The sequence below is a fragment of the Podarcis muralis genome, chromosome 12, assembly GCF_964188315.1.
Source record: "Podarcis muralis chromosome 12, rPodMur119.hap1.1, whole genome shotgun sequence".
Taxonomy (NCBI): Eukaryota; Metazoa; Chordata; class Lepidosauria; order Squamata; family Lacertidae; genus Podarcis; species Podarcis muralis.
The window spans coordinates 44122981-44148253 of NC_135666.1; the positions used below are offsets into that span (position 1 = coordinate 44122981).

Here is a 25273-nt window from a genome sequence, read left to right on the forward strand (position 1 = left end):
CCAGACTCCCTGCCAGCAGATTTTGGGCAGAAACAACCCTTCCCTTCTTTGTATTTTGAAAACTATATTGTTCAGAAGGGCTTTTGCAAGATTATTTCTCTCTTTTTGACCAATCAGTATTTATTGATGCTTTGTTGATGCTTGTAATGTTGCTTTTACGGATGCCCTTTTCCTGATTTCATTCTAATATATAAAATACCATTTTTATGGAAGTGCTGATTGTAAATACATAAAGTTCACAAAGACAAAACATTGCAGAAACAGGAGATTGAGGGCAGGGGATAGTTCTGCTACCTATGGCTCAGAGCTACTTCACAGCTTATGCAGAATAAAATTATGGCACGTCTGAGGACAAAGCTGCACATTATACTAAATCCATAGTGTGCAGCTAGGTGTGTTTTTTTCTTTAATTACAAGCAGTGTTGGAGAGGGAGGGAGGGAGGGAGAGTAAGACTGCAGTTGGGTTTGTAACATGTACGGAGCAGAGAGTCATATCCCTTCTTTTCCCAGCCACAATCTGGATGAAAATCGCCCTCCATGTGGCTATAAGGCTTTGAACGAAGTTTCTATTGGCACCAGCACACAAATCTAAGAAAGATGTATTGATTTATCCTCATTATTGATTTATGGATCACCTTCTAAACAACTGTCTCAAGCAGTATATGCTCAAGAGGATTAAAAACAGTTAAAAACACAATGCGCCGAGGACTTTGCAAAACCGATTTGTTTGTTCCAATAAATACTTCCTCCTTCCAGCTCACTGACCTCAGAAATACCCACATAATGGTTTGCACTTGCATACAGAATCATTATTGGGTATACGCAGACTTCTTTTTAAAGCTGCTATGTGGAAACACAAAACACGTGTGTTTGTGGCTTTAAAGCCACACCATCTTCCTCCCTGCACTGGGAAGCAAGATCTCTAAGCAGTGCAAATCCCATTGAAAGATGAGAGTGCATCTTATGATCTGAAATTGTATTATAGGTGCGTCCTCATGTCCTCCACTGGGAAACATATCCCTAAGCAGTAGAATCTCCATTACAGGACATGGATTCGAGTTTTTATCACTAGTGTAGAAAGAGCTGTTGTTCTTGATAAATGACAGTTACGGACAACTAACTTTCATTTTCTGAAGCTGTTTCTTAATGATGGAAGTTTGCAGAAGTAGTAGGCGCTATAACTTTTATTGGGGGGGGGGGGGGGCTGACGTCTTGTATCTTAAATTGACCTTCCAAAATTCACCCCCAAGTGACATTTTATAGCAGACTCATAAAGCTCTGAAAAGAGAGAGAGAGAGAGAGAGAGAGAGAGAGAGAGAGAGAGAAAGAAAGGGAAAAAATGAGGGAAATGCTTACAGCCAGACACTCATCTCTTGCAGTGCTAGCGGGTACCAGTATAATACTTAAACTGAAAGGCAACATAAATCAATCAGTGCCTGGCTATGTTTTATGCTACCCATTTCCCTGCTCAGGAAACACTAGTAAATGTGTTGAACATAAACTGCTTTAGAACAATATTGCTATATGGGGCACATAGGTAGAAATTGAGTTTTTCCTTACTTTAATTTTTGTAAAGGCCACACCTCTGCCCAGCCAGGGGGCATACGCATTTGAAAGCTTTGGCCCTATACCTGACATATTTCTAGTCAGAAATATAATAATGATGATGATGATGATAATAATAATAATAATAATAATAATAATAATAATAATAATAATAATATTTATACCCCACCCATCTGGTTGAGTTTCCCCAGCCACTCTGGGCAGCTTCCAACACAATAATAAAATACAATAGTCCTTCAGATATTGAAAGCTTCCCTAAAATATGATTGTTCAGGTCATCCCTTTGAGAATAGAATGGGGGAGGCCTTCTTTTACATGCCTTATTGTAGGTGTAGGCAAACTCAGCCCTCCCAGATGTTTTGAGACTACGGTTCCCATCATCCCTGACCACTGGTCCTGTTAGCTAGGGATGATGGGAGTTGTAGTCCCACAACATCTGGAGGACCGAGTTTGTCTATGCCTGCCTTATTGTCTCCCTGGACAGCTGAGTGGTCTTATCATCAGGTTTTGGTTTCTCCCCCCCCCCCCCTTTTAAACTAGGTCTCATGCATACATGTGTAGCTAGATCAGACATTTAACAATCACTGAACATTTTGTGAGGCCAAATGACTGGATCTTCTCCATTGTTTGCTTTTAAGTATCATGGCATGTTCTGAAGGCTGTCTGGCACCTTGGGAGATGTCATGATAAGTTTGTTGGCTTCTCTACCAAGCAGATGCATTCCATAATCATACATTAGAAATTTCAGGGGAGCTGTTTGTAGGGAGTTAAATTGTATGCGTTACTATGACTTGATGATAAACATCCAGACATACAGTTCACTTGCAGGATTGAATCACTGGCTGAAATTTGGATAGATCCCCGTGCTCCCATAGTAACCTTTTTAGTGTGCCACATCCCATAATGCCTGTGCGCACTTTTAAATGTTTTATGGTCATAAATATGCTTTTGGTTTGATATGTGGGATATTGATCTCTCAGGGTTTCCTTTCACCTTTTAGGAATAATATTTCAAATCCCAAGAGCAATAATAAGCTAGAGGTACAGACTTGGGATTTGGATCAGAATTAAAAAACATTTTGTCAATTTATAAGGATGTTACTTATACTGTACTTTTAATGGAAAAGGAAAGGAAATTGGAATAATATATTTTGTATGGCAGTGAAGGAAAATTACACAGTTGTTCCACTAACCTATTATTTTAGGCTTCCAACATTTTGCTAGCAACTCATTTAATCATCTCATTATTTTTGTAATACATATTTTGTCTTTTTCATTTGTGGTTTGAATTAATTGGCATAATGATCATGTACAGTTGACTTAGTTCCATAAGGTCTCTGCATGTAGTATTTATTTTTGTTATCTTTGTTCAGGCTCCCTATTACTTTCATAATTCTTAATGACCATGTTGGGTCAATTATGGTTTCCAGCGGAACCAATATCCACAGGATATTCTGAATATATATATATATATAATATTATCCCTAACACAAAGATTGTGACTGGCATTTGGCTTAAATTATCAACTTTGAATGTCTAACTTTCAACACTTATGTTTTATAAGCATCATGGGTACACAAATTCACAGCGGAAAATTTCACTAAAGTAATATTTCTTCGGATGTTCCTGGTATTTTTCTCAATTTCTGTGAGCCAGAGAGGCATTGACAGTCACTTTCTTTGAAGCAGCTGCTGCTGATTATATATTTATTTTTATCCCGCCTTTTCCCTTAATGGGACTCGAGGTGGCTTGCAGATAAAATAAGAACTGCTAAAAACATGGGGAAAACAATTAAGCACTGATAGAATTAAAACTATCTGTCTGTCTATATATGATATAGCTTGCTTTTTGAGTCAGACGGGGCTAATTCACATGAAACTTTGGGCATATCTGTGAATCGAAGCGACTGATGGTCTGCTTGTGATGAAAAAATCAGGAGGTTGCCTTGTCATGACCATGTATCAATATCAAGCACATCTGTGGTCTGCTGCGTTTGGTAGGTCATCACAAGCTCGGGCAAAATAGCATTCCAAGGTGTGCCACCCATAGGACTTTAAAGGAAGACACCACTGATTTGATCTGGAATCTTATGCTCAAAAAGCCTGCGCACTATCCTACAAAGCCTGTGATCTATGGCTCTTCCAGGGCCAACATCAAGTTTCAAAAGACCCTGGGCAAAGTACTGTTGTGGGACTCCCTGGAAATGAGGGCCCTCCAGCAGCAGCAGCAGAGACTGGCCCCACATGCCCATTCCCACTCCCAACCCCAGAGGCAACAGGATTACTGGGTAGTGGTACATAGCAGTGCAGACCTTGAAGAACAGGCCCACATCATTGGACTCCCCAGCACATTCACCAGTAAAACCAAGCCGCTCCCCGGACAACTGGGAAACACTGGCCTGCGAGCGCTCCAGTTGGAGAACAGCCTTTACCAAAGGTGCCTTGGGCTTTGAAGATGCTTGAACTCGGGACGAAAGGGAGAAACGCGCTAAGAGGAAGGCACGCTTGGCAAATCCACACCGTGATCAACTCCTGCCCGGAAACCAATGTCCCCACTGTGGAAGGATGTGTGAATCCAGAATTGGCCTCCACAGTCACTTATGGACTCATTGTTAAAAACGTGTTTATGGAAGACAATCTTACTCGGCTACGAGTGATCGCCAAAGAAGAAGAATATTAGATGGGTGCCTTCTCTCTTGTCTTTCCAATGCCTGTTGAAGACCTTTCTTTCTCTTGTCTTTCCGGTGCCTGTTGAAGACCTCTTTCAGCAAGCCTTTTTAAGCTGAGATATTTCCCAGTCTGCATCTGGAATTGTTTTTATGACGTCTTTATTGTTTTATCACTTGGACGTTTGCCGCCCTTTGTGGGATATAAATTTAATGATAAATAAATAATCCGCACAATGTAACAACTGCCGTGTATACATTATGGGCACACATTATAGCGATGGAATTTAAATGATGCAGGTGAGTCCAGCCACACAGGACTGACAATTCAAGGTCAGTGCTCCAGCCAAGGCCGCCCCAACCCAACAGTAGTATTTATTTATATTTTATTTATTTATTAGATTTATAAACTGCCCTTCATAATAAGATCTCAGGGTGGTTCACAAAATATAATAGTAGTTGTAGTGGAACCATGACAGCCTAGAATCTGTGCTAATGGCAGCCCTGCATTACTGGATTCTGCCAAGCCATTTAAATTTTCTCACAATGCAATACCCTCCATGCGAGCTCTTGTTAACACTGGGCCAATATAAATATTTTTAAAGAGATAGGTAGGTAGGTAGGTAGGTAGGTCTGCAGAAGCACAGTGGTGGTCAGTACTTTTGAATACTCAGTATTCATTATATGTGTTAGACATTTTTGCTCACTGGGTGGGTTTCTCGTTCACTAATGAAATAGCTTACATATGTTAGCTTCTGTAAAATACAGCAAAAGTATATTTTAGAAGAGTATATTCTGGGAGGGAAATGTGTATATGCTTCTGCTGGGAGATATATAAGGTAGAAATATGTTTCGCAGAGTGGATGTCATACTGGTAATTCAGCAAGCCGTGTCCCATATAAAGCAATTGCAAATATATCTCTGGCATTCAAGCGGACCCAGCGGAACGTGTGAATTTTCGTGTTGCGATCTGAAGCCAGGCTTAATGTGTCGTGGACTGCCTGCTACAACATTGTTCTAGGTAGCTCCAAAGGATTCAGGTAACGTGGAAGAAAAATGGGCCCAGTTGTAGCTATTGAGCACTGCGCTTGAAAGGAGTATGTCGCTACAGCTTTGTCTATTGTGCTTCGTTTTCAGATGGGATTTGATAATGCTAGTGTCTGTTTCAAGTGAAGTGTGTGCCAGATTACAGATAGCTAGCCCTAGCATTTGAAAGCTGTTAATTGTGGAACTTGAGAAGAAAATGAACTCGTTCTTTCTGAGGTGGCTATTCAAAATCTGGGCCTCCCCACTTTTTTACTTTTGTGTGTGTGTCATTCTAGAGCACTGTGGGCTTCGCTTTTATTTTCTTCCCACATAAAATGCACAGAGCGTACAGGCGCTCTTTCATTTGGCAGCCTCTCCCTTGCCTTCTTTGCTTGGGAATACTTTTGGGTTGTTAAGGATGTGCCCCCATGTATTAAAATGAAATTGTCACTGCTGTGTGGTGCAGCGTAACATGGTTTGACACTCCACGCCCGCAGCTACAGAAAACAGGCTTTTATTGCATTTATTCTTTCAGAGACAAGAGTCTCTATAGATTTGCTGCCGACGTACGCTTAGTTAAATCTGAATGAAGCCAAAGTGAACAATCTTCGGCATCAGTCGTTTTGCTCTTTGTCGAAAGGTCCATAGCCCACGTGGTTGTGGCAGCATTTAAAAAACAAAAAGCAGGCGTACAAAAGATTGCAATGATTACAAGTCAAGAGGGACAGTTTTAGTGCCTCCTCCTGAAATAAAGTAACATGCATTTTGATACCATTAAATCATCCCCTATTCACATTTTCGAAACTGCCTCTGAAAACTGCTACAGGAGAATGCAAACCCCGTGTTGACACTCTGGAGAGCATCTTCCCACTTCAGAAGAATGCATATTACCATATCGCATATTTTTGAGTTTTTGGGTCAGCCTTTGGGGGCTGTATGTTAATGCACTGTGGAAGGAAGCTGAGGCAAGCTACATGAAAATATATTGAGTTTTTAGCAGTATTCTTGCTGGAGGCGCAGCAAGCTGGGGGCCGAAAATTCAAGTGGCAGCCAGTATTGGGAAGAGAGAGAAAATGGAAAAGGTTGATACATGTTTGTAAGGCTGGAACTTTCTATACTGTCCCTTTAGCATCATTTCTTTGGGGAAATCCTACCAGATCTTCTTTCAGAGTCAGATATGAGTTTTCGATTTTCACAGCTTGGTATGGCTGGTCTGCTGGGGATGGAGCTTTTAAGCAGAAAGCAGAAATGGGCTGATAGTAGCTCCCTTTTCTGAGCAGTGTGGATGAAGTATGTTTTAAGGTTAGCCAAGGCATTTTGAGGGGATTTAAAAACTTTTTGGGGTGTTGGAAGTATGTGACCAGGGTAGGCAACTGGAATTGATTTGAATTTATTTGTTAGTATATATTGTGTTTTTGCATGCAAAGTGTAAGTTTGGAAAAGGGGAAGGGGGCACCGTGAAATCAATTGGATGCACACAGAATGTTATGCAAGTTGCTTCAATACTGAGCCCAAAGCACAGAACCATGCCTGGTTTCAGTACCGCATTTGAAAATACAGTGGTACCTCTGGTTACGAACTTAATTCGTTCGGAGGTCCTTTCTTAGCCTGAAACCTGAGGTACCACTTTAGCTTCTGGAGCCTCCCACTGCCGCCGCGCGATTTCTGTTCTCATCCTGAGGTAAAGTTCTTAACCCGAGGTACTACTTCTGGGTTAGTGGAGTCTGTAGCCCAAAGTGTTCGTAACCCGAAGCGTTTGTAACCCAAGGTACCACTGTAATGGTTTTCATCACAATCCCTATTTGCATGCTAACTAAAGGTGGCTGGGAAACAGAGAAGATCAGGAGGGGAGGAGGAAATGAAGATCTCCCTCCTCTGAGCGGAAAGTGCAAAATGTGGTGTTGAAGGAAATTTGGTGCTTCCATCTCGTGGAAGTGGAATTGTGGTACCCAGGTAGATTCAGCTAGCAGAAAGCTTTTTGTGACCGTTTCTTCTGGAGAACTGGACCTCTGAAGTATAGGGGGAGGGGAATTACTGTCAGATGCAGAACAAGACATTCATTTTGGCCTCAGAAAATGAGAAATGCAAAGTTGGTAAAGGGTAAGATTCACTCAACCAACTTGCTACTTCAATCTCTCAGAGCTTTTCTTCAGACAGCAAAAAATTGCAGGAAGGACCAAAAAGTCTGTGTGGGGGGCTTGTTTTCCTCAGGAGAAACCGCTCCGATAACAACTACTGCCATTTTGAAAATTAGAATCCTTATGTTTTGTTCCGATGGACTGGTTTAAATCTTTTTTAAAAGTTTAAATTTAAAATATTTTCCCCATTTTACCCCGGCTGATTTAACTTTCCCTTCTGTATTGCTTGTATTGTGGTTGAGGAAGTTTAGTTGGGTGGGGGGGGAATATATTATCCCGACTGAAGGTCTTACCAGGAAGCATTTCATAATGGTGATATTGTCTGGGAAACAGAGGGTCACTTATGAAGGGGGGACGTGCATACCCCCCCACCCCATTTCTCAAGGATGCCTGGAACACCACAGCCCATTCAAAGTTTATTGTAGCCTGCACCTCAGTGAAACATGTTTTTAAAACACCAAAAGTAGCCAGTTTCCCTTTGAGGAAAGATTGCAACGTTTGAAACTTTTAAATAAAATATTGTGCATGTTGTAGGAAAAGTGGATAGGGAAAAGTCTCTCATAATAATAATAATAATAATAATAATAATAATAATAATAATAATAATAATAATCTGGGGCCCATCCAGTGGAAATGAATGCCAGAAGATTCAGGGTAAACAGAAATAATTATTCGCACTGTATATTTATAGCATGCACAGTACACTTTTAAAGCACATGTCTTCCTCAGAATAACCCTGGGAATAGTAGCTTCCCCTTCACAGAGTTATAATTCCCAGTCCCCTTAGCAGCCTACAGTTCCCAGGGTTCTTTGCGGGAAGTCATGTGCTTTGGATGCACGTAGTTAGTAAAAGTCTAGCAGGAACTGAAAAACGAGCAGCCGGTGGCAAACGAAGAGGAAGAAAACGGGGGGTGAAAATTGAGCAGCTAATAAGGGTGGGAAGAGAAACATCAAGATGGCCGGTTGGGGAGTCATTTTTTCAATCTGAATTAATGAGATGTCAAATTTGTAAAAAAAAAAAAAAATTAAAAATTGAAAAGCAATAAAAATCAAACATATTAAAAATAAATGTGCCTTAAAAGTATTGTGTGGATTTGAAGGGAGTGACGGCCACCAACTCGGATTGCTTTAAATGGGGATTAGGCAGTTTCATGGAGTATCTGTAGCTATTAGTCATTCTGATTATGTACTACCTCCAGTTTTAGAAGTTGCTGGAGAATCCCTGCATGTGGGATTTCCATAGGCATCTGGTTGGTCACAGTAAGAACAGGATGCTGGACAAGATGGTTCATTGGCCTGATCCACCAGCCTCCTCCTCCTCCTCCTCTGCCAACCTGATTTTCAGAACACACACACACAAAAAGGTAATGTTGTGAGTGTAACTGACACAGAGACTTGGATGTACAAAACCAGTGCATCCAGACAGAAAAGCATCGCCATTCCTGTTAAAGCATCAGTATAATGGAGGCAGGCGGCACGTTTCATTATCAAGTGATATTGCGTGGCTTTTTCTTGATACCTGTCATCTGATCGATGCTCCATAATTATTATTATTATTTCTCTTTCTCAGGATGGAATCTACCGAAAAATGTGAAGTAGTTATTCAGCATTTTAATGGGAAATACCTGAAAACACCCCCTGGTGTGCCAGGTAAGTGTTGTGTGTTCTCTCTCTGTGTGGTAAAATATGGAAGCTCCTTTTCCAGAAATGGCTCTTGAGGAGAGTTCTGGCTTGACATTTCACATATTGGTGTCTCCCTCTCCAATTTGCATTGAATTTGTGCTGTTGTATGTCTTAGGTCTAGACACCCCCACCTCCACATTAAGTATATTACTAATTAAACAAACCAAATAAACTGGGCGGGGGAGGAGAAAATGAGAGTGGAGGAAGATAAAGGGGAAATAGATTTAACTCAGCCTATGGAATCTCATTACATAGAAAGGTCACTGAACCCATTTCCCACTCTCATGAGTTCTTACTTGCCATCAATGTATTTACTGTCCTTTATGCCACAGCGACTGGACCTAACGGTCAGGGGTCCCTTTACCTTTACAGCATTTTAGATTGAGCTTGAATTGCTGTAGTGTTTCCTCTTTGTTGCTCACAATTACAGCTTCCCATTTTTTTATTTGTTTTTCTTACTTAAATGGAGAGCAGAATGAGAATGCATGTATTATGCGCAAGATCTAGGTTGACTTATGAGTGTAAACAATTGGAAAAGTATGTCACCTTCAAGTCACACAAAATGTTGTGTTGCACTTATGGCCACTTGGAGTAGAATATTATTGCTATTATTATTATTATTATTATTATTATTATTATTATTATTATTATTTGGATAGCACCCTTCACCTGCAGATCTTATGTTCACAACATAAAATTACAATATAAAAACCACAAAATACATAGTAAAAATAAGAACAACAAAAAACCAATAATCCTCCTTCCACAACACATTTTGAAAGGGCATCTGATGTCAGTCAGCCAAAGGCCTCGTTAACAAGGAATGTTTTTTTCCTGGTGCCTGGAGGTGCACCAGCCAAACCTTCCTGGGGAGCCGCTGCAGAAAAGGCCCATCCTTGTGTTTCCGCCCTCCAGTCCTATCATGAGGGAGGCACATGGGCCTCAGAGGATGATCTCAGGGTCCATGTAGGTTCATACAGAGAGAGGCAATCCTTCGGGTACTGGGTTCCTGAGCCATTAAAGGCTTTATAAGTCAAAACCAGTACTTTGAATTAGGTCCAGAAATTAATTTGCAGTTGAGGCAGAATCGGTGTATTGTGCTCAAACTATCTTGCCCTTTGGTTGTATGCAGGGCCAGATTTAGGTTTGATGAGGCCCTAAGCTACTGAAGGTAATGGGGCCTTTTATATGTCCAACTGTCCTTTGTCAACAACAAATTGTCACTGTTTTTTGTGTTGGATATATGCTATTTGGTCATTTATGGACCTAATAGGTATCTAAAGCCATTTGCACATGTTGCCATGTAGCCAGTCCATGTAGAATGTAGGCACCCTATATATAGAAATGAGCAAACCAGTGATATTTTAGGGAGCAGGCTAGCAGGCGGGGCCCTTGACTTACATCATAGGAGCCTACACAACACAAAACAAAACACTGTTGCTGTATGTAGGTTTTGTTTTATTTGTTTTTTATCTTATATTTTGGAAACGTACATCCAGGTGCCCCAAGCTATAGCTTGTTTAGCTTATACATAAATCCGGCACAGGTTGTATGATCTGTGAATGACACTATATGTTTCCATCTCGCTTTTCCTCCCAGGAGATCAAGGTTGTGTACATCTTGGCAAGTTACATATATACAATAAGCAGCAGATCTTGTCAATAGATTGCACATGATGGTGGTACAGGGCCCCCAATACACATACAGTATACTGGGCCCAGGAAATCCTGTTAGCATCCATGATGATGGCATCCAACCTTTCAATGCAGAAAAATACATCCATTGGAAGAGCCACTCACCCCCCCACACACCCCGGTTAAGTAAATATTAACAATGTATGTGAGTAGACGCGGGTGGCGCTGCGGGTAAAACCTCAGCGCCTAGGACTTGCCGATCGCATGGTCGGTGGTTCGAATCCCCGCGGCGGGGTGCGCTCCCGCTGCTCGGTCCCAGCGCCTGCCAACCTAGCAGTTCGAAAGCACCCCCGGGTGCAAGTAGATAAATAGGGACCGCTTACTAGCGGGAAGGTAAACGATGTTTCAGCTTTGTCACGCTGGCCACGTGACCCGGAAGTGTCTCCGGACAGCGCTGGCTCCCGGCCTCTAGAGTGAGATGAGCGCACAACCCTAGAGTCTGTCAAGACTGGCCCGTATGGGCAGGGGTACCTTTACCTTTACCTTTTATGTGAGTAGATTCACATGTTATCCCAGGGAAACTCAAGATCGGTCACAGAATATTGTGGTACAATTCTACATACAAAGATACCAACAGATGGACATTCCTTCTCTAGCAATTGCAGTAGTTGTGATATGAACCTGCCTAATATCATAGCTACACCCGATGGAAATGCGAAGGATAGCAATGATTTCGAGCAGATTTCCAGTCAACAGAATCCTTGTCCTCTGTAAACAATCTCCCACGTCATTCAGTAATAAAATGCTCTTAGCATATGTGAGTCAGCTGGCCATAAATGCAGCAGCTTTATGACTTTTAACTGTAGGATTTCCCCAAGTTTTATATGCATAATATTGAATTCAGAGTTCTCATCCAAAGGAAGTGTTAGGTGGAACTGCGCCATGTGTAAATTATCTAGAAACTATGGGCTGTTTTAAACTTACACAATGTTACCTACAATCCTCAAATCCAGCATTCATGCTATGGCAGAGCTTCCAGCAACCAATGAAGCTGCAATAACTAAATTTACAGAGCTCATGTTTGGGCTCAGGAACTATTTCAGTGTCCTTTAGCTTTTGGAGAACTGGGAGTGAGTGCAGGGAACTCAACTTCCAAGTTTTGGCTTCTGAACAGGAACTCTAGAGTGGAGGCAAGGAAGGAATAAGGACAAGTGAATCTGTCAAATTATGATTTCTCTCTTTCTCATTTTTTCCCCCAATCTTGTCTTTACATCTGCATGGGTTTCTACATGGGTTTTCTTTCTTTCTTTCTTTCTTTCTTTCTTTCTTTCTTTCTTTCAAAAAGAGCTCATGAAAATTTATCAGTATTTTAGTGCAATTTTCTCCTGATATATGCATTAGTGTATTTTGCCTAAAATGCAAATTTTGTAAGCAATTTTCTGTAATGCACTTTTCTATATTATTGTTGCAAATATATCTACATTTTTATGCACATTCTGTATGCATTTTTGCACACACATTCCTTGACTGGAGAACTGCATTGCAAAACTCTGAGAGTGGAAATTTTGATGGATGGCTGTTTTTTTCAGTTTGCATATTATTTCAAGAATTGTCAGTTTGGTAATTTTGCTGTGAATTGTGAACGAAATTTCTATCCTATTCCTAGCAAGGCCTTGGAATCCCTGAATGGGAGTCAAGCCCTCTTTCTCCTCACAGCTGTGTCAAACAGTGGGGACAATGCCCCACATCTTGCAGGTCTAAGCTCCAATCCTATTGGATTCCTAAATGGTCAGCCTCTTGATGGGCAACAAGGATAAGCATTATTAAGCAAGTCAGTACTTAGACGAAGAATGGGGATAAACAGCAGCTCAGCACTTAACACATAGCACTATGATCAGCATTTTGAATCACCAGCCATTATGCCAACATTTTGATTAACATATGAACATACCGTTTGGAAAATAGAACCCTTGAAAAGCTGTAGCCCTTGGGAGAACTACATCTCCCATAATTCCATTTTCTTTTCTACCATCGCAGCTGCTGTTGCCACCGCTATTTAATAAGGCGTGTGCTTTGGGAAGTGGGGGCGAGCAGAAAAAGGTCCCCTGGTTTTTCTGGAAGATCCCAGATCACCTCTGAATTAATCCTACGAGTTTAGGAGAGACCACCCATCTAAGAAGCTGAACTCCCTATCTTAGGAGGTTTGGCTGTCCCCCAATTTCCCAGTTTTTTTAATCACCATTTCTCCTACGGCAGTCCTCTCATTTATCTGCTTCATATGTTTTCTTCCGCTTAGATCAAGTCTCTTAAGTTTTTCTTGCCGCCTTTTTGTATTTGATCTAGATGCATGGCATTTTTATTGATGTTGTGGTTAGGTTTTCATTTTGTTCCGCAAGTTAGCTTGGGCATATCCAGTCTGGAAGTGAAAAGTCAGTATAAAAGTATCTAAATGAGTAATAATATAAAAACCTGGTGCAGAAAAATAGCAGCCTTGCTGTAGTTTTTTACCCTCTAGTGTCAAGTGGGGAAGAGGCATTTGTGAAGAGCTTTCTCACAAAAGGAGAAATTTGAATGAGGATATATACTGTATAAGTGTAAGCAGATAAACTTGGCTTTTTAATGTAGCTAATCTTCCTGATGGCACCTTTCTGTCTGTTTTGCAAAAAGGAACATTACATTTCAAGATTCCTTTATTAAATGCTTATCTCTCTTCCCCATATAGGTGTGTCTGGGTGCTCTGAGATGCTTATGTAGAAAATATTTTAAAGCAGTTACATTAGCTGCCTGTCATTAGGAAAATAAGGGTATGAAAACAAGAGAAAACTGCACCTCAATTACATGGTATATTTAAATTACAAATGTGCTTATATGCTGCCTGGTAGAATTTGATTTTAATGATCACAGATTGGATTGATTGCATATGTGTACATGGTAGAAATCAAACCCCGTTTTTGAATTCTAATTTATCCAGTGGCTTTCTGCTTTCTTCACCCTCAGATACGCTTCTCAGTGGGATATTGTTGTATTCTAAAAATCCCCTGGAAAGTGACTCAGTGAACTCCCTCTAGCCTTGTAAGAGAGAATTGCGGATCTGTAAATATGATTGATTGGGAATTATCACCATTTCATTGATTTGTATAGGGCGAGCATTTGGGTGTAATTACCTAAGCCAGGTGCTGTCAAAATACATATTTGAGACAGTTGTACTGTATTGGTTATTATACTCCTTAAGAGCTCACACAGCAAAAAAAGAAAGAAAGAAAGACCGAAGAAAAGAAATAACAATATTTAAGATACAGTGAAAAGTTATAAATTGCTCCATTCCCTGTTGGTGGGTTTAGCTTGTCCTTTACTTCCTCCAAGACGAGAGGGAGGGGAAAAGGTTAAGTAGAAGTTTCTTTATATTCATGTAGTTTCCCCTCACAGCTTCTACTCAATTTATACATCTCTGTAATAAACCTGGATTTATGCCTCTCAGCAAAGATAGAAGCATTATGCTTTATCCACCTCCAGGCAATTACTGATCTTCCTGCATGGCGAGCCAAAGAGAATCAAGTCTCCCAGTGTATTTGGAAAGGCACAATCAGAGTCTGAAAATTATCCTCCCAGTGCCGCAATAATTGGCATGAAAGGGAAAATGGGCTCTAGTTATTGCTGTGACCTCTTTATGAATTTAAGTAGGAAATTCGGAAACTTGAGAGCATGAGACAGAGGGATATGTGTATGTAAATAATAATAATACAGATATATATCAGTTTTTAGATGTTAGCTGATATACTGACCAGCTGTCTGGCTGCGAGAAAAGATTTACCAATCAGTCAGAGGTTAAATACAGTCGCTCCACACTTTTCACCTGGATTCCTAGCGGACTGTTAGAAGAGTCTGTACAGAATGGAGCAGATTTCATGTTTGGGGAAACATCTTGTTTATTCCAGGTTTCCTCTCCTACTTGCTAACGAGCCTTTTAATGGAAACATGTAACCTTTCCAGTAGTGGATTTGACTCATTCCCCTCATGAAGGACAGTTTCTCCCAAAGTTCTTTTTGCTTTTTGGCTTTGATCGCTCTCAAAATATGAGAAACTGGAGGGACAATAATAAGCAGCACCAAATATACCTTCCCTTTTTAAAACAACAACAGCAACAACCTGTGTATTTAAATTGAATGGGAATTGCTATGTTTATCCATATTATGCCCTCTTGGTATTGATATTGAAAATCCATCTCATCCGGTTTTGGACATTTAATTTTGTTTCATGTTCTTTCATAAGCTTGAATATTTCTCTTAGGCCTCTTAATGCCTTCTTCTGCTTTAATTATTGTTCCTAAGAAATAGCCTCAAAATGGGAAATTACACACTTAAGAGCAATATATTTCCTTAGAAAGAGTAACTGAAATAAAACTTAATATCCTGCCAGAAGATTTACTAGGAAGTTCTGTACTAGTAGCATCTTAATTTTCTTTTTATTTTCTTACCCTTAGAAACAAGAATCTTTTTTTTTTTTTTTTTTTTTTTGCACATTTCTCTCTTCCTGCCTCTCACCCTAGCTGTTCAGATTGCTGTTTAATAGCGATACATTAGGAAGAATTACCATGAAGGACATCCTACCAGTACTCTTTCCTGGAGGTAGTTTTCTTCCATATTCTGACATATCTAACAGTTTATCCTCTATCCATACCCATTATGCATCATAATACTTTAAAACCCACAGCTTACACATGGGTTACGTTCAGCCAGTTCCGAGGGCATTCTGGCGGTTCCATTACTGCGAAAAGTGAAGTTACAGGGAACCTGTGGAGCACCCTCCCATCAGATGTAAAAAGCAAAACTTTTTGTAGACATCTGACAAGCTCTTAAAAATGTTTGAGGTTCTGTTTTGTTCCTTTATATTTTGTTGGAAGGCACCCAGAGTGGCTGGGGTAAACCAGTGTGATGGGCGAGGTATAAGAAATAAATTATTATTATTATTATTATTATTATTATTATTATTATTATTATTATTATTATCATTATTATTATTGCTTATATCCTACCCTTCCTCCTCAAGGAGCCCAGGGCTATAAACAGACATACAATTTCAAATCAAAAGCAAAGCAGAAACAGATTAAAACATTCTTAAAAATAAAAAAATAAAATAAAAAACATACTTCCAATTTTTTATTTTTAAGAGCCCAGGGTGATGGCACCTTCTCAGCACTGAAACTAAGCATTTTCTGCCTAAACTCTTTGCCAGTCAAATCGGCAAATTGGTTCATTCCCATTGTGTTGTAGGTGTGTTTCCCTTGTGCAGCATCGCAGTTGTGTTATTCGATTGCTCTCCCAATACATGCATGCAGTTCCATTTGTAACTGCAGATTGTATGGAATGGGGAAGTTTGGGCTAGCTGTAATCTCCATGTTGGTGCAGAATTCAGTGTACAGGTTGCTCATAATTTTGAGTATATTACACTGATTGTGTCCCGAATGCACTGGCTGCCAATTAGTTTCCACCACCCTGACCTCCCAGAGGGTGAAACCAAGGCAACAGCAGGAGTAAACAAACCAGGCAGGACAAAGTTATGGGATTTAAACTTGGCCACAGCTTTTATTGATTACAGATGTTGGTAGGCTTTGGCACAAGCATCGGGTATATATCCATTATCAGCCTCCAGATGGAGGGCTGACACTTAAGCAGGGTTGTGCCAGGGGTGGAGGGCCACTTAAGATGTGGGTCTACTAAGGTGGCCCTCCCCAGGCAGCTGAGGGAAGCTGTATGGTTCATCTTCTCCACTCTTGGCTTCTGGACAGATACTTGCACATAGACTCCTTTAACGTGATACCCCAAGATTGCACCTGGCTGCTTAAGGCTGGGGTGATAGTTTCTGGGTGGTAGTGTCAATATTTAGGAGGCATTTGGCTCCGCCCCCGGCTCCTCGCAACATCGCATGTACAATATCAGGGTGTTGTGGGACGTCACGTGCATGGCGTCACATGGCGTCGCACCCAGGCCCCCTCAATCCTCTTAAGAAGATGGCGCCTCTGTTGTTGGTGGTGTTTTGATGGACTGTAGGTTTTTTTAATTGGATTTTAATTTGTTTTTTCCTTCTTTTTATTGTAAGCTGCCCTGTGGCCTGTGCAAAGAGTGTTATTATTGGTAGGAAGAGTGTTGGTTTTGGTATTAAGTAGTATATAACTATGTGAAATATGTAAACCATTGGGTCACTGCAACTTTTGATGACACGCCCTGACACTGTTGGATGGCACGATGACATCACAGGCATGTATCGATGACATCACAGGCATGTATCATGGAAGCTATGACAGGGCATGCATGAGGTAAACTGGTTGAATAAAATGCCAGCATTTGCCCTGCTTAGTGTGTTGGTGAGGATAAAAAGGGTGTCAGAAAATGCTGCAAGTACGCCCCATTCAGACAGTCTTGTCTGTGAACATTTTGTACTGAAGGCAATTACTTCATTTTTAACATGAAGCTTCTGCTGCCATCATCTCTTTTTATTCCGTCTGTGTGGTTTTTTTTTTTCTTCTTCTCCTCTTGTATTCTCCTCAGGCTTTCAAGTCATTTTAAAACATTTTGGATTTAAAGCACTGAGGAGTTAATAGAGCTTTAGTTATAAAATATTTACAATCAGAAACTGGATGATATTTCCCAGATTGCATGATCTTTTGAAGTTCAAATATGACTTAGATTTTCTTTTCAAAGAGCTCCTAATGGCTCTCCGTGAATGTCCCCTGACAGTGTAAATCAGCTACGTCATATTGAGTCATCTTTTTTTATTATTATCAATCTTCCTCCCCCCCCCCACCTCCTACATTAGTCTTCGTATTAGAGTATTGCTTAAGTTCTAACATTTCCCCAGCACTCTCCCTAGATTAGAACAAAACCTTTCCTTGAAGGTTCAAAGGAATGTGAATAATTAAAGTTAAAAAGAAGTATGACACTTTTCAGAAGTTTCCATATTGGAGCCATTTTAATTGGCTTTCCACTGCAAAAAGAAATAGCTCTCTTCTCTGCATCTCTCTGTCTCTCTCTCACTCTTTCAAAAACAAAGTGTTCACTTGGCAAGTTATTTAGAAGTAATGATAATTTTTTCAATAATCAATCGAAGTGAACACAAACTCTTTAGCTTTGAAGAGCCAAGAGTCCCATAAGGACAAGACTTTGTCAATGAATATGTAGCAATTGAAAGTCAGCAAGGAACTGTTGATTTTTTGGTGGTCACGTGTGGGAAGAAATATTCCTTTTTATTAAAGATAAGTCACAGCCTTGCAGTGACATGATCCCCGAGTTTATCTATAGTCTTGTCAGTGCCGTGCCAGACTCAAGCCTGAGAAAATGAGTCAGTTGCACGGTATGGATCTTGCTGGGGGTGCATCTAACCTGCAGGAAGTCAACTGCAGCTGTGATGGAAAGGTTCAGTTCTTGGACAGAATTATTTACATACTAAGTCTATTGTAAGTTCAGTCCCTTGAGCAGCAATGCAGATAATTTTTACAGCATAAATTATTATTTTTCAAAAGCTTGCCATCCTGTAGAGTTGGAAGACAGTAAGCGCTTGGCCTTTTATTAAGCTATCTGAACAACAGTATCATTTTATACCCAGAAGTTTCTGCCAGATGTTTCAGCGCTCCATCCATTAGGCACCTGTTGTCTTCTCCCATGTTTTAAATTATCTTTTGATTGCTAGTTAATAGATCCCCCTTGGCCACTATTTGTTGCATGTTCCACAATGCATAATTTTGCTACTGGAGTCTCTGTCTCCTACGGTGCTCTGCAGATTACTCCTTGAAATATAGATGAGATCCATCAAGGGTGAGGGCAAGAAAGTGTGAAATGAACCACGATTCCAGTGCTGAAAAGTTTGCAATAGTTGAGGATTCACTAGCGCTGAGTAGAAAAGGGAAGGGCTCTCTCTCACACACATTGAAGCTAGGGTGATCCATAGAAACTGAATGTTGGAAAATTCAGGGGGAAATAACTTCACTCAGTGCATAGTTACACTATGGAATTTGGTACCACAAGATGTGCTGCCCGTCAAGATGTGTGGGTTTAAAATGGGAGTGTATAATTTTTTTAATGATGCACCTATCAGTGACAACTTGTCTTCTTTAGAATGGTTTTTATTAGTTGTTTGTTTGTTTTACACAAAATTTGACATTATTCAGTGTACTTTCAATATAATACATTTTGACTTCTCATCCTTATGTCTGTGATGTTTCTGTCATGGAATCTTTTACCTGCTGCCATAACTGCTGTTTCTTTTTTTTTATTGTATTATAACTTATATCACAATCATTTCTTTATTCTCCTTCTCTGGCCTGCTATTCAATTCCTGTTCGCGATTTCATTTAGCTATAGATCCCCCCTCCTTCATATGGTCCGAAAAGAACCTCCACTCTTCAACAAAGCTCGCGTCTTTTTGATCTCTTATTTTTATGCTGTCAACTTTGCCATCTCTGCATAGTCCATTAACTATAAAATCCATTCTTCTTTTGTGGGGACTTCTTCTTTGCACTTTTGTGGATACAGGATTCTGGCTATGGTAGTAGCATACATAAACAGCGTAACCATCTCTTTTGGAACCTTTGTCCCTGTAATCCCCAAAAGAAATGCTTCAGGCCTCATGGGAATGACTATTTTAAAGATTTTTTTTTTTTTTAATGTAGTGACTGCTTGTCTTGATGGTCCTATATCCTTTTACCTCCAGTAGCAGAGCCAGTACACTTCTGAATTTCAGTTGCTGGGGGTCACAAGCAAGAGAGTGCTGTTGTATTCATGTCCTGCATGTGGATTTCTCACAAGCATCTGGCTGGGCGCTTTGATGTGGTCCAGCAGGGCCCTTCGTACAGTCTTGCAATTTTCATGAGCACGTTATTCTCCCATCAGCACCAGCCATAGCTGTCAACCGCCCCTTATTTGGCGGGAAAGTCCCTTATCCCAGCGCTGTGTCCCGCTGCTGTCCCTTATTGATGATGTCCCTTAAATTTCCTGGGTTTCAAAGGAAGCAGCACCTCTCCCTCCCTCCCTGCTGGCCAGGGAGGAGGGAGGCTCCAACTGTGTTGCTTGGCTGCGTTGCTCACCCAGTAAGGAGTCTAAGAATGACTGGGGGGTGGAGCTTGCATGCCTTGTGCCGATCAAATTGGCCGTGTTGCTTGGGGACTCGCCTTTGCTCAGCGCTTCCCAGCAGAGAGGTGACGGTGGTTTTCCTTGCTGCATCCCCTTTGCTGGGTTGCTGTGCTGTGGGAACCACCGCTTGAGGCTTCGTTTGGCTGTTGGCTGGGCTTTCTGCCTTTGGCTTGGAGGGGCTCAGAAGTTGAACATACCTGTGCTTGGAAAATCCCTTATTTTGGCTGCTGATCCCTTTTTGAGGCTGCTGGTCCCTTATTTTCAAATCTGTAAGTTGACAGCTATGGCACCAGCGCTCTACTTTTGGTGGTTTTTGAGGAGTCCAAAGAACACCACAGTGTTAGCACATTTTGCGGAGAGTGGAGAAAACACAATCCTGTTGCCAAGACGGTCAGGGGGAGACCCCTTGCCTTATCTCTCTGCAGTAAAACATTTCCATTGCCAAGATAGATCATTGACTGGAAGGACAGGCATCTTACTTCTTTTTAATCAAGCAGCGGAGAACAGGAACGCATTAACTGCAAGCAGCCATGAGCAACACCCCAGAAGGTATGGTTGGGAGTTTTTCAGAGCACCTGTTTTTGCACTCTCCAGCTCAAATTCTGCTTATGCACTGAATGTTTGCAGCTGCGATCTTTCGACTGGGCGCCTGTGGTCCCAATCATAGGATTTCGTCATAGGGCTGGCTGAAATGCTGAACCACTCACTTAGCGCCATGGGAAATGCCAATAACCTGCAGAAACACACTTATATGTATACATGCAGCGAAAGGCCTTTGTCGAAGCATGGCCACTCTTTCGCAAATGAAAAGTAGCCTTTGGCATGGAAGGAATAATGACTGAGGAGATCTCTGGCAGGACCAGTTCGAAAAGCAGAGGAGCTGCCATACTGAAAAATCAGCTCTTCGCAGAAGTGGAAAGTTAAAGGCAACACATGTTAGGGATTGCTGGCGGTTTCCAACTTCCTTTGCCTTCTCGTATAAAATACACGCCATGAAAATAAACCAAAGGTTGAAATGACTTCGTGGTTGCTACCTTAGCATAAATTGTGTGTGAACGAGTCATAGGGTGGGCTGCAGCGCTTCTGAATTCCATTACCGAGTGAGCTGGTGACTCCTAGCCAAAGTATAGAAAAATTGGTTTAATTTTCATGTCTTCAGTAAGTGTCTAAGTTCCTTCCTGTCTGTAAGCTAATGGCTACATTAATTATTGACTTCAGTGCACCTTAGGGGGAAAATGTTTAGGATATTGGCCAGCGGTGAAGGCAAGAAATTGTTTCAGCAGTCCTGTGAACTGGTCAGACATTTCCACTTCCTGTGTTTATATAAGGGAAACCCTGCCCCACCCGCATTGTTCTTCATGTTATCAGATTTTATCAATATTGGAATTATTACCATTTTGTAATAGTGTGGTCTTGGATGGCCTCGGTGTTTTAGCATGCTCAATTTAATGCAGAAAGATTAAGAGGTTTCGATGGAGTGAAAATCCCAATCTGAGGGTTATAATTATTATATTTTCCTCACTAGTATTGCATCGTCCCCCCCCCCGCCCCCGAAAAGGCATCTTGCCCTTGGCTAGCCCCCATTCTGAATAGTTGTAAGCATTCTGCCTAGAATCATTTCCTTAAAAAATAGTTAATCCATTCAGCTAATTAACATTTTCTTTCTCTTTGTCAAAACTAACAGCTCATATTTCAAAGCTTGTGTATCAGGCTATTTTGTTCTAACTGTCCATTCTAACTGTCCATTCCTGCCTTCCTTTGCAATGTTTGCTGATTGCTTGGAAGAGCAAGAGGGATGCATTTATTTGGAGATACATTTCTCTGTGGTTTTTCCCCTGTTACTGAATAGTAGCATTATCTTAGGATTCCTGCTTATAGCATTTGCTTATTCCACCACATCATCATCATCATCATTATTATTATTATTATTATTATTATTATTATTTCTTTCTGTGTGGTTGCGCATAGATGTTACAGAAACCTAAGCACACTTACTAAGCATTAGAGTAGGCGATTGCAATTAATGCTCCAAAGTTAGTCAGCTCTATTGATTTCAATCAATCTACTCTGAGTATAGCTAGCATTGGATGCAGCCCTGGATACTTGATTTGCCCTACATTTTCAGAATAAAGTACTAGATTGTGCTACAAGCATGTGCAGCAGTATTTGGAGATGCTGGAACATAGGAAGGTGTGCTGCCATGTTTCCTAGCACTTCTAAATTCTGCCAGGCATGTTCAATGAAGGCTGGCTAGCATGTCTAACAAGAACATTCTCAGTTTCCACCACCCCAGTAACTACCAGGGAAGTGAGCAACAGGAAGCACTTCTGTTCTGCATAGCAGTTCACTCGAGACCCTTGTCAGAGGCTTTATTACTTTGCAAAACTTTTTGATGACGTTCAGTTAAAAACGTCCAGGTTCTTCATTTCTGGAGTGAAATGGGAGTGGGATATCATGCCCCTCAGAGAACAATCAGAGTGGACCTATCACTATCTGGGAGTGACCGTCAAGACTGTATAACAGCAGTCCTGAAATAGTTACATTGGCTCCTGGGACGTTTCCGAGCACAATTCAAAGTGTTGGTGCTGACCTTTAAAGCCCTAAACGGCCTCGGTCCTGTATACCTGAAGGAGCGTCCCATTGTTCAACGCGGACACTGAGGTCCAGCGCCAAGGGACTTCTGGCGGTTCCCTCACTGCGAGGTTACAGGGAACTGGGTAGAGGGCCTTCTCAGTAGTGGTGCCCGCCCTGTGGAACACCCTCCCATCAGATGTCAAGGAAATAGCTATCTGACTTTTAGAAGACATCTGAAGGCAGCCCTGTTTAGGGAAGTTTTTAATGTTTGATGTTTTATCATGTTTTTAATATTCTGTTGGGAGCTGTCCAGAGTGGCTGGCGAAGCCTAACCAGGTGGGCGGGGTATAAATAATAAATTATTATAATTATCATTATTATACCTTTCCCAATTTATCATTATTATACCTTTTTCCAATTTATAGACCTATCATAAAAGTAGCTAAGATGGTTTAAAAAGCAGTACGAAAGAACATTGGGGAAAGGGGGGTTGAAACTATACAACATTAATACCTACGGTGGAGACTTTTTCTCCAGCTACAAAAGATTGTCAAAATAAAAATGTATTCAATTTATTTCAGGAAACTGAATATAGTAGGCACACGTTGTATCTCCACAGGAATGCTGTTCCATAGAACAGAGACAAGTTGCTGTGGAGCAGGCTTCTGATATTTTGGGGACTTTAAGGAAAAATTATCCAGCAGAATGCAGTGCCCTGGGTGTATAAGGGATAAGGAGGTCTCTCGAGTGATCTGTCCTCAGCTATATAGCACAACAGGCTATTTCAAGGAGCACAATGGTCCTGAAACACCATTGCCATCACATTGCCTCTCAGCCATCTCCCTCTGCTGTCCCTGAGTGTGCTGTTGGGGAAAGCAGTGCCAAAACAACAGTACGCCAGGGAAAGATTGATGTTTCCTAGGATACAAGAAGATACCAGGGTTGAAAAGGCAGTATCCTTAATCAGGTAGCAAATAAAAGGATTCCCTGTAAAGGACCCTGTCTCTGAGAGTAAGAAGAGAAAAATGTGGGCTGGAAAGCAAGAGATGGAGACAATGAAGTTAACAGTGGCTGCAACTCTATTTGATTTGCAATCTATAATCTAATTTTCAACGTATTCCTCAAGGAGCAGGTGCTCATTTTCCCCTACTATCCAGAGTCTGTTGAGTGAAATCTCTCTCGGTCCCACAAAGCACCCTGGTCTATCAAATAGGACGCATTAAGGGAAGCTAATCCATCTGCTTAACCTCTTGTGTACTATTTTGGGTAATCTCCAAATCCGTTGTGCCTCTTTCCCCAAGCGCTGTTGTATAAAGATGCAATATGCTGCTCTCTTCGTGATCTTATCAGCTGCCAAGAAGAAGAAGGAAATAGCTGGATTGTGTTGTGCATCTGTGTAATTTTATTCCCCCTTCAAAGGAACAGCCCCACTTTTGGCTGTGACTGCTGGTACCCCACAGCACATTTCTTTCCAGTGGAGGCTTCTGTGAGTAGAAATGGGGCAGAGCGGACTTTTCTTAATCCACTCTTATCTCTGCCAGCCCCTATATCCTTTATCTTCTCTAGAGAGTTGGGTCACCCTTTGTAACTTCAGGGAAAGTGGTGGGAAGCTGCAGGAGAAAGGGTGTTGGGGGGGAGGGGGAGCCCAAACCATAGTTGTCAATGTTTTCCTTTTTTTAAGGGAAATTCCCTCATTCCGAATAGGATTCCTCACAAGAAAAGGGAAAAGTTGACAGCTATGGCCCAAACACAAACCTCCACCTGACAGAACCCTTCACTGGATCAAAGAGTTTTCCATCAGCAGATGTCTATGGCAGTGGTACCAGCTTTTGACCTTGGGCTAGTCACACTTCTTTGAAGTCTCTCGGCCCCACTCACCTCACAGAGTGTTTGTTGTGGGGGAGGAACGGAAAGGAGAATGTTAGCCGCTTTGAGACTCCTTAAGGGGAATGAAAGGCGGAATATCAAGTCCAAACTCCTCCTCCTCCTCCTCCTCCTCCTCCTCCTCCTCCTCTTCTTCTTCTTCTTCTTCTTCTTCTTCCTCACCTGTGCTCCCAGAAAGCTTCTCTAGTGGTTTGAGGGGTTCTCCTGAACAATGGGATTGGACACAGGAGGCTGCTAGGAATGGGGGAAATCTCCCCAAATCAGGCTCTCCCAGAACGAAAGGATAGGATAAGAAACATTCTTTCCAATGATACTCTTCATCTCACTTATCATAGCATCCTAAGCATTATTATTTTTATCAGCTGTTGGATATTTAATATATATGATTTCAAGTTAGTCCCTTTCTACTATCTGTCGCTGATACATTTAAAATATTACCTTTCACTTGTGGTTGGCTATACAAGCTGGCAACCAGTGATAAAGTGGGATATCAAATTCAAATCCAAACTCTTCTTCATATTTGCATTTTTTGAGTGAGTATCAAAAGTACTACCCTCTTTGGTCACTTCTCTCTCTCAGATCATTCCCCAGAAAGAGAGAGAGAGAGAGCATACACGGAGACTTTCCCAAGGGATCTGTATAAAAGTCAGATCCAGTAGAATTAATCTGAACCTTGAAAGGAACTTAGATCTGAAAGAAGACATGGGAAAGAGTGTAGCTCATTTGTCATTATAGTTGAAGTGGGAAACTATGGTTTGACTGAGATCTCCAAACCAGGATTGCAAACCATGGTTTGATATTCATGTTCAGTCCTGGTTTGGAGGACTCGCTCAAACCAGTTGGATCTACAAACTATTATTTATAATAAAAATAATAATAATTTATTACTTATACCCCGCCCATCTGGCTGGGTTTCCCCAGCTACTCTGGGCGGCTTCCAACAGGAGATTAAAAACACATTAAATCATCAGTAATTAAAAAA

General features: G+C 41.2%; 1 protein-coding gene across 5 annotated transcripts in view; it reads left to right on the forward strand.

The window, feature by feature from the left end:
- The window catches only part of RBMS3 (RNA binding motif single stranded interacting protein 3), a 749106-nt gene that overhangs the window by 606947 nt on the left and 116886 nt on the right, over positions 1 to 25273 (forward strand). For all 5 annotated transcript variants that reach the window (XM_077916336.1, XM_077916334.1, XM_077916335.1 and 2 more), the window contains one exon: positions 8965 to 9044. In XM_077916336.1, coding sequence (XP_077772462.1) covers positions 8965 to 9044 — 80 coding nt within the window. The remainder of the gene's footprint in view (positions 1 to 8964; positions 9045 to 25273) is intronic.